The 7,802-nt window shown below is 38.5% G+C and overlaps 1 protein-coding gene across 1 annotated transcript; it reads right to left on the reverse strand.

Annotated features, from left to right (window-relative positions):
* Positions 1-5,256: 5,256 nt before the first annotated feature.
* LOC131681062 (uncharacterized) lies at positions 5,257-6,534 on the reverse strand. Its single transcript, XM_058961768.1, has one exon. It carries the CDS (start codon positions 6,532-6,534, stop codon positions 5,257-5,259), a length of 1,278 nt encoding a protein of 425 aa, XP_058817751.1.
* Between the last annotated feature and the right edge of the window lie 1,268 nt (positions 6,535-7,802).

The following is a 7,802-nucleotide window of genomic DNA, read 5'->3' on the forward strand; positions in this document are numbered from 1 at the left end:
CATGGAAATTCGAGAGAAAACCAGCTAATTTATGTAAATGATGGCACAGAAGAAAAATGCCGTCAAAAGATTCCAGAACTAATTATTGAGGGGTTACACCACTATAGATCACGAAAAATAGGCATATTTCGGGAATTTATCTTGACGCAATAATGAGATGAATCGAGATCTTGTTTAACTTTCAGTTAAACAGTGCACGCTGCTCTGAAAATCTAGCGAACCCGTCTTAAAGCATTAGCGGCTGCTCGTTCAGTGGGCCATAAGTGCGACTTCCAGAGGGTTAATGAGATATATAACATTATTGCAAAAAAAATGATTTATTCGAGTAATTTCGTCACAAGTTGGCGGCTGTGCAGCACTTTCCCGTCGGGGAGTTTTTTTTTGGAAGCGGTCCACGGCCGGAACTCTATGTCCCGTAATTTTTGATCCAGAGCCAAAAACCAAAGCTTTTTAAACTTCTTAGAACGACAGCAAGCAGCATACGTTAAATTTTTTTCTATGTCTTGATTTTTCGCGAAATGGCACATTTTTTAGTCGAAAAACGCTGAAAATGTGTTAAAAATCGACACAAAATTTGCTTATTAAAAAATTATGCAATGAAAAAATTAAATCCCTCGTACATCGCTGGAGAAAGTAATCTTGAACATGCTGTAAAAATTTTAGACTCATCAAAAATCATTTGTTCGAGTTACATTTCCGGCCAGATCAAAAAAAAATTATTTCGAGAAAAATACGGTTAACGTTTTCAGTATACTCGAGGTATACATAAGAGGCGTTGCGAAAAAAAATTGAATATTTATTTATTGTTTTCGCGATTAATTTTTTGGAATATCATTTTCAGCATTCTAAAGCACCAGTAAACAAAATTCAACCAATAAATAAAAATTAAATGTTTTAAAAAATCTACAGTGTTGTAACCCCTTGAAAGCACTGTACCGGTCAAATAGAAGCGCTTCTAAATTGGCACGTCATTATTTTTAATAACGCGCTACAGAAAAAAACAAGTAATAATGTGAATTCTCGTGAACGTTATTTTGTTTTATGTGGACTTTATCTCGGAAAAGTTGGACATCGGATAAGCCTCTTCTCGCGTGAGTGAGAGAGAATTACAATGCCTGCGTATGATAATAATCGAAAACGTGTGTAATACCAGGACATTACTTGTAATGGATGACTTTACTTTTTGGCGTCGCCAAATTCGCAATCAAAATAAGTTAAATTACCATTGAGTTATTCAGTCGAACAAAAAATAGGCCGTTCCTAATGTGGATGTACAAATTCCGTCTTACATCTGTTATACGATTAATCTGATACTACAGATCATTATAAAACTTTGTTTATACCAGCCGATACATTGATACGTAAAACGTTTTCCTTGTTTGCCCCTAGGCTCGAATACCGCCATCCACACAACACAACGCAATAACCTGTGCAAATTAAATCACTCACCCACAATGCCGCTTGTAAGACGAAAACAAACCAAAGATCACACGCCAGTGAATACACGCCAGTGAAACCACGCCAGTGAATACACCACAGCGACTCTGGGGCGCGCGCGGTGGCGAATTTATCTGAGCGCGCCACAGAGAATTTCAAGAGCTCTTCTCCACACACTAGATCGTTCCAGTGTTGGGTGTATGAAAATTTACCTCTGCCATCAACGTGCGCTTACACATATCAAATACGGTGGTGTATATGAACGAAAGAGAAGCGCTCTCGTTTTGCTTGCCAGAGTGTGGGGAGCAATTTCAATTTCTCTTTACTGCACAGAGGATAGGGACATCACTGCTCGTGTGTATTATTTGTTGCGCGACTCCCACGCACTCGTTGTAGTTTGTGGCGCGACCACGCACACGTTAGTGATCTCGCCGGCCTCTCGCTCGATGGGTATGGTGGATCATATGGCTCGAGGAAAGGGCGGAGTGGTTGTAGTCTGCTCTGCTTCGCATTAACTGCCCTGGATCGGTATCGCCGCTCAACAGCAACCGTCGCACGATCGTTATCGTACGGGTGAGAGTTGACTGTTTAGCCTGAAAATAAAATCGATTAATTTACAAAAGGGTTATCCCTCAGGCTCAGGCACAATTTTTCACTAGTGGTCTATCCCTGTATACTTACGCATATCGTCGCTGTTGTCCTATCTTATGACAAGAGCCATTTAGCACATTTCGAGAAAAATGACTTTTAATGTTTGAGATTGAATATATTGAAACTTATAAATGGTAAAAACAATTCAAAGAAGGAAATCTATCCACTCTGCATTAACATCTCAAATATTACGAAGACCGGTTGGCTATGTTGTTTTTACTATAAATGTAAACAAAAGTCGCACTCACACGTGTCATAGGTGTGTATTGATGACAAAATTTGTATGGCGTGTCATAATCGTGCATAGAAAATTTTCCATAGAAAAAATCATTAATTTATTAACTTTCATTCATATCTTTGACTATATTTGGTCTATAAACAATCGATGAGGTACATTTTGAAGGAAATGAGCCAGTGAATCTAGAATAAATACTTATTTTTAGTTCCAGTGCTACATTTTCGGTTCAAAACTTCAACTGCATTTTTGTCAGAAATTGTGTATTTTTGTTTCAAAAATGATTATGCCATTGTGATTCTCAGATAGTTTTACACATAAAAGTATCTTATATATCAAGACAACTAGAGCCAATGCACAGAAACAGTCATTTGAAGCAAAAATTTAAAAATTTCTCAGTACGTTTCTCACTATATCTCAGTAACCAAGCAGAATGTTAACATTCTGAAAACGCGACTTTGTAGAGATTTTTTAGACAAGTTATATGGCATATCTAACTAAGTTTACCCCAAAATGGCGTTTGTTATAAGATAGCACAACATCGACGATATATAAGTGGTGCCATAATCTCAAATGCGACCACAGTCCCAACTAAAAATGACCGTTAAAGCGGGCGAAGAATTGTTTTCCAGTTTTATGTGTGTTAGTCTGTGAAAATATTGACATTTGAAATTTTTAGCCCGCTTATTTTTAAAATGTTACTACGGGCGACCTAATTAAATTTTAACGAACTAATCAGCAAAAAAAATTGTCACAGATTGTTCGTAATTTTTTCCAATCCGAATTTTTGTAGATTTTTTAAACAATTGTCTATAAAAAATGGAATAAATCTTTTTAACATTTTTAACAACATGCCGTCGAGAAAAAAGATGGTCCGCCATTTACATTATTCTAAATAAATGTGGGGACGAGCATAGCGTATTTGGAAATCGATTACCTTGTACGCAGCTTAAAAAAAATTATAAAAAAACATTTTTTTCGCGGAACCCATCTGGATTTGGTTTTGCAATGCCATATACTACCAAAAAATGGATCTTCCATCGAAATTGCGATATCACCTAATTTGGGTGACCCATTCGACAAATTTTGACTCTATATGAGGCATTTTTCAGTAGTAAAATCACAATATTCAAACTTCATTTAAATTTTTATCAGAAATATCACCTTCGCAATTTTTTTTCTAAACATGCCTGAAAGTATGCTCTTTGAAATGCAAGACGAAGAAATCATTTTTGTTTGCCCCAATTTAGATATAAATATTTTAAAAGGACTTATTTTTTACACAATATTACTCATAACTTCGGTTCTGAAAGTGATATCTGAATTCTTCTTTTATGAAAAAATTTGTCTCCATAAGCTTTACAAGTTGACTGAGGACACCGTTTATGAGAAATAAAAAATAAAAAAGTTAGAGCAAAAAAACTGTTTATGTTAGGAACACCCTAAGTTGCTCAATTAAAATAGCTATAAAATAAAAACCTTTGGAGATACAACTATGACGTCTTCGGCAAAGTTGCTTGGTGTAAGTTCCTCTACAATGTTGCTGAAGACTGCAATATACTATCTCCCCACAATCAGAAAATAATTTTTGAAGCACCCTAACAATAAGAGCCACCCTAATACCATCTACATCTGGAGATGGCCTAATCAATACTGATTATTTGTCCTGAAGACATCCTAGCTCTAAAACATAAGGTTTAGCCACAAACATTTTTGTCTTCCTAAATTGTGAATTCGGACCACTGTGCACTAAAGTGGGACAAAAATTAAATTCCAGCTCCGAGCAACTTTTTAGGTACCATTTGGGTCCTAGAACAACTGTGGAAATTCTTAGCTCGATCGGTGAAACTATATTTTTGCGCCCACTGTTTAAAGTTTACATGGGATTTTGTATGGGAAAATGAACTTTTACAAAATAATTTCTCCAGAAGTCGCCCATTACTTCTTAAAAATAAATCGTAACGTGGCTTTTAAAGTAAATTTAACAAAGAAACAAAGTCTCGAAAACCACGAAACGATCTGACGCTTGAGAAAAAAGTTATTAAGCAGAAACCGATTGATGCTCTGACGATTGATAAAATATTCATTTTTTCTAGCACCACTGCTGTTGGTTGTCCAATTATACGCAATTTTGTTTTAATCCTCTCTTAATGTGTTTAAATCGTTTATCTATAGTATTTGCCCGCTTCGAAAGGTTTTAAGGGATAAATTGAGGCTTCTTTTGTACATAATAAGAAAAAGTTAAAATTTTTGTATATAATTAGATCGTCAAAAGCAGTGATGCTATGAAAAGTGAAATTTTCATCAATCTTCAGGGCATCAATCGGTTTTTGCTTAATAACTTTTTCCACAAGTATCAGATCGTTTTGCAGTCTTCTAGACTTTGTTTCCTTGACAAATTTCCTATAAAAATCAGACATCTACTTATTTTTAGGAGATAACGGGCGACTCTTGGAAGAATTAATTTGCAAAAGACAATTTCCCCATATGAAATCCCATGTAAACTTTAAACAGTGGGCGCAAAAATATAGTTTCAACGATAGAGCTAAAAATTTGCAGAGTAGTTCTGGGAGCTAAATGGAACCCAAAAAGTTACTCGGAGCCAAATTTTATTTTTTTCATATAACCATGTCCCACTCTACTGTGCACTGCTTGCTCACTCGTCGTACAACGCATCTCAGCTGTGAAATATGGAACTTTTGCTTCAATTCGTTCACCACCGTCTCATTATTGGCGTGACGGAATCTTCGATGATAATAATCTACCAACAATTCTGTTACACGGTGCTCTCTCGGGAGATTTATGGGGATTTTTGCGTCATACGAAAGAAGATCTGCTGTTTCCATACGACCATCAACTTGTACCACGCTGTAGTGATCTATGGCAGGCGGTAATTGCCTCAATGGACTAGTTTTCTCCAAACTCTTCCGATTCTACGCCGTAACGAGGGTATTGTGCTTCAGAATAGTAACTTCATCAGGATAAGAATCAGACTGAGCCATCTTCCACAAAGTTCGTTCTGCCATTTTTAGCTCTTCACTTGTCAGCTCGCCATTAAGGAGTGGTTTATTTTTTATTAAACTTTTCAGGTTCTCCGTGAACCGGTGCATATACGCAACGCAACGCAGTAAACGTTCCCATTTTGAGAACCTTCCTGGATTGAGCAATGGTTCTATAACGAAATGTTTGCATATGTACGCTGGCCTTAGTTCCTCCTCCGTTTGTTTTACTGGTTCTCGATGGTCTTCCGGCCACTCAGTTTCTTCGTCATATAAAAATTCCATTCCTCGGAACCACCTGCAATCAAACTCGAAGGAAGGTCCTTTTCCCCATTTGGTTGCTTCGTCGGCAACATTAAGATGTGTTGGTGTCCATCGCCATTCATCTGCACTGGACAAGATTAGAATCTCGTTTACTCTAAATGCTACAAATTGACGATAACGACGAACATCGGATTTGATCCAGGATATAACTGTAGAAGTATCACTCCAGAACACCGTTCGACAGATTTCCAGTGAATGATTTTCTTGGATTTTTTTTCGCAGACGTGCGCCAATTACCGCCGCCATAAGCTCCAACTTCGGAATGGTAAGTGTTTTAAGGGGTGCCACCTTGGTCTTTGACGCAACTATGGTGCATCGCACTAACCCTCGATCCACTATGCGAAAGTATGCCACTGCAGAAAAAGCTTGCTCGCTGGCGTCCACGAATATGTGAAGCTCCAATCGTTCGTAACTCACCGGATCATAACCGGGGAAGTAACACCGACTAATCTGTACACCTTCCATTTTCCGCAACACCTCAATCCATCCCATCCACCGTTTGTGAATATCCGCAGGGATCATGGTGTCCCACCCGACACCGGATCTCCAGACATCTTGTACCAAAACTTTACCGTGTACAACGAAGGGTGCGACAAGGCCGAGGGGGTCGTAGATACTCATTACCACTCTTAAAAGGTCACGTTTTGTTGGTACTACTTCACCCAGAATCAGTTCCTGAACAGCATCCAGTGATTTTAGTGAACATGAGAAAACATCCTTTTCTGGAAACCAAATCAACCCCAAGAGTCGTTCAAATCCACTTTCTTTATTAACCGCAAAGTCCTTAATCGTTGCTGGATCAGTCGCCCCGATTTTAGCCAACACCTCTGGATCATTAGATGCCCAGTTACGAATCTGAAATCCGGCCCTCGCATGGACCTTTACCATATCCAGAGCAATCTTCACCGCTTCATGTTTCAGAATAATTATACTGTTGTTCTCTTTATTTTTATTTCGTTTATTTGACACGGCTCATATCCTAACAGAGCCATCGATCATTCATGTCTTTACAATATGTATAAAAAAAAAATATTATTGATTATCCGTTGGATCTCGTGCGCGCAACTTTTTATTGCGAGTGGAGACCTTCTTTCTCAGCTCGCCTACTGCGTCATGGGGACCATTTAATTCTCTCCTGTCCTCCACATCAAGGTCATCATCGTTAAAAGTGCCTTGGTGCTCGCGACCAGATGTCCTTTCCTGCTTCTTGCGCTTACGGGTGACCAATGTGAATCCGATGTTACTTACATTGGTTTTTGGAGTGCTGGATGCTGCTTTTGCAGTTGTCAATATGGACTGAACAGCTGCCACAAATTTGGCAACCGTTTGTGGTTCAGGTATTGGTATTGAAAACTCTTTTTTGGGTTGGTTTGCCGTGGATGCGTTGGCAATCGGTAGAGATGCATTCTCCTCTGTATCTTCCGCGCAAGGTTGTCCGTGGTGCGCTGTCTGATTACAATACTTGCACGTAGGAGTTTGCCCCTCATGGGTGCATAACGTAGTTTGGTTAATAGTAGCTTCGTGGGTTTTGAGTTTTATAGTCAAGTGGGAGGGGATAGGCTTTTCGATCCGCATCCTCACAACAAGAACACCGTTAGGTGTACCCGGGAAGAAATTTCTCCACGTATCACGTGTAACTGATTCTACTTCGCCGTATTGCGACATGTATTTTGCGATTAGATGAGGAGGGGTACTTTACATCTACATAGTCTTTTTCTATATACACGGGAATTTTAATTCCAACTTTATCACTTCGAGCCACGTGCTTTAAGTTGTTCTGCAAAACGAAACGTTCGGCTTGTGCTAACGTGTTGAATGATATGAGTACGACATTACGAAGATGATGATACTGTAGATACATAACCTTCTTGAGCTTAAGCTGCATCTTCACCTTCAGCAGGTATTCCACTTCACGAAAACTCAATCTTATGGAACAGAATTTAAAGCCAACGACCGCTGCGTTGGGTCGGAGCAGAGATTTTTCGTCAACTTTATTCATGATGGCAATAATAAATTAAAAGTTTCCTTTGTTCTCGAGACAATGCACACTAGATCGAGAGGTTGCTAATTGTTGTTCACTTGGTTCGATTGTACGTCTGACTTGGGCAGAAGTAGAAAGTAGACTGATTTAATGAGTTATTGTTGATGTATTTTAT

Source organism: Topomyia yanbarensis, chromosome 2 (genome assembly GCF_030247195.1).
Source record: "Topomyia yanbarensis strain Yona2022 chromosome 2, ASM3024719v1, whole genome shotgun sequence".
NCBI lineage: Eukaryota > Metazoa > Arthropoda > Insecta > Diptera > Culicidae > Topomyia > Topomyia yanbarensis.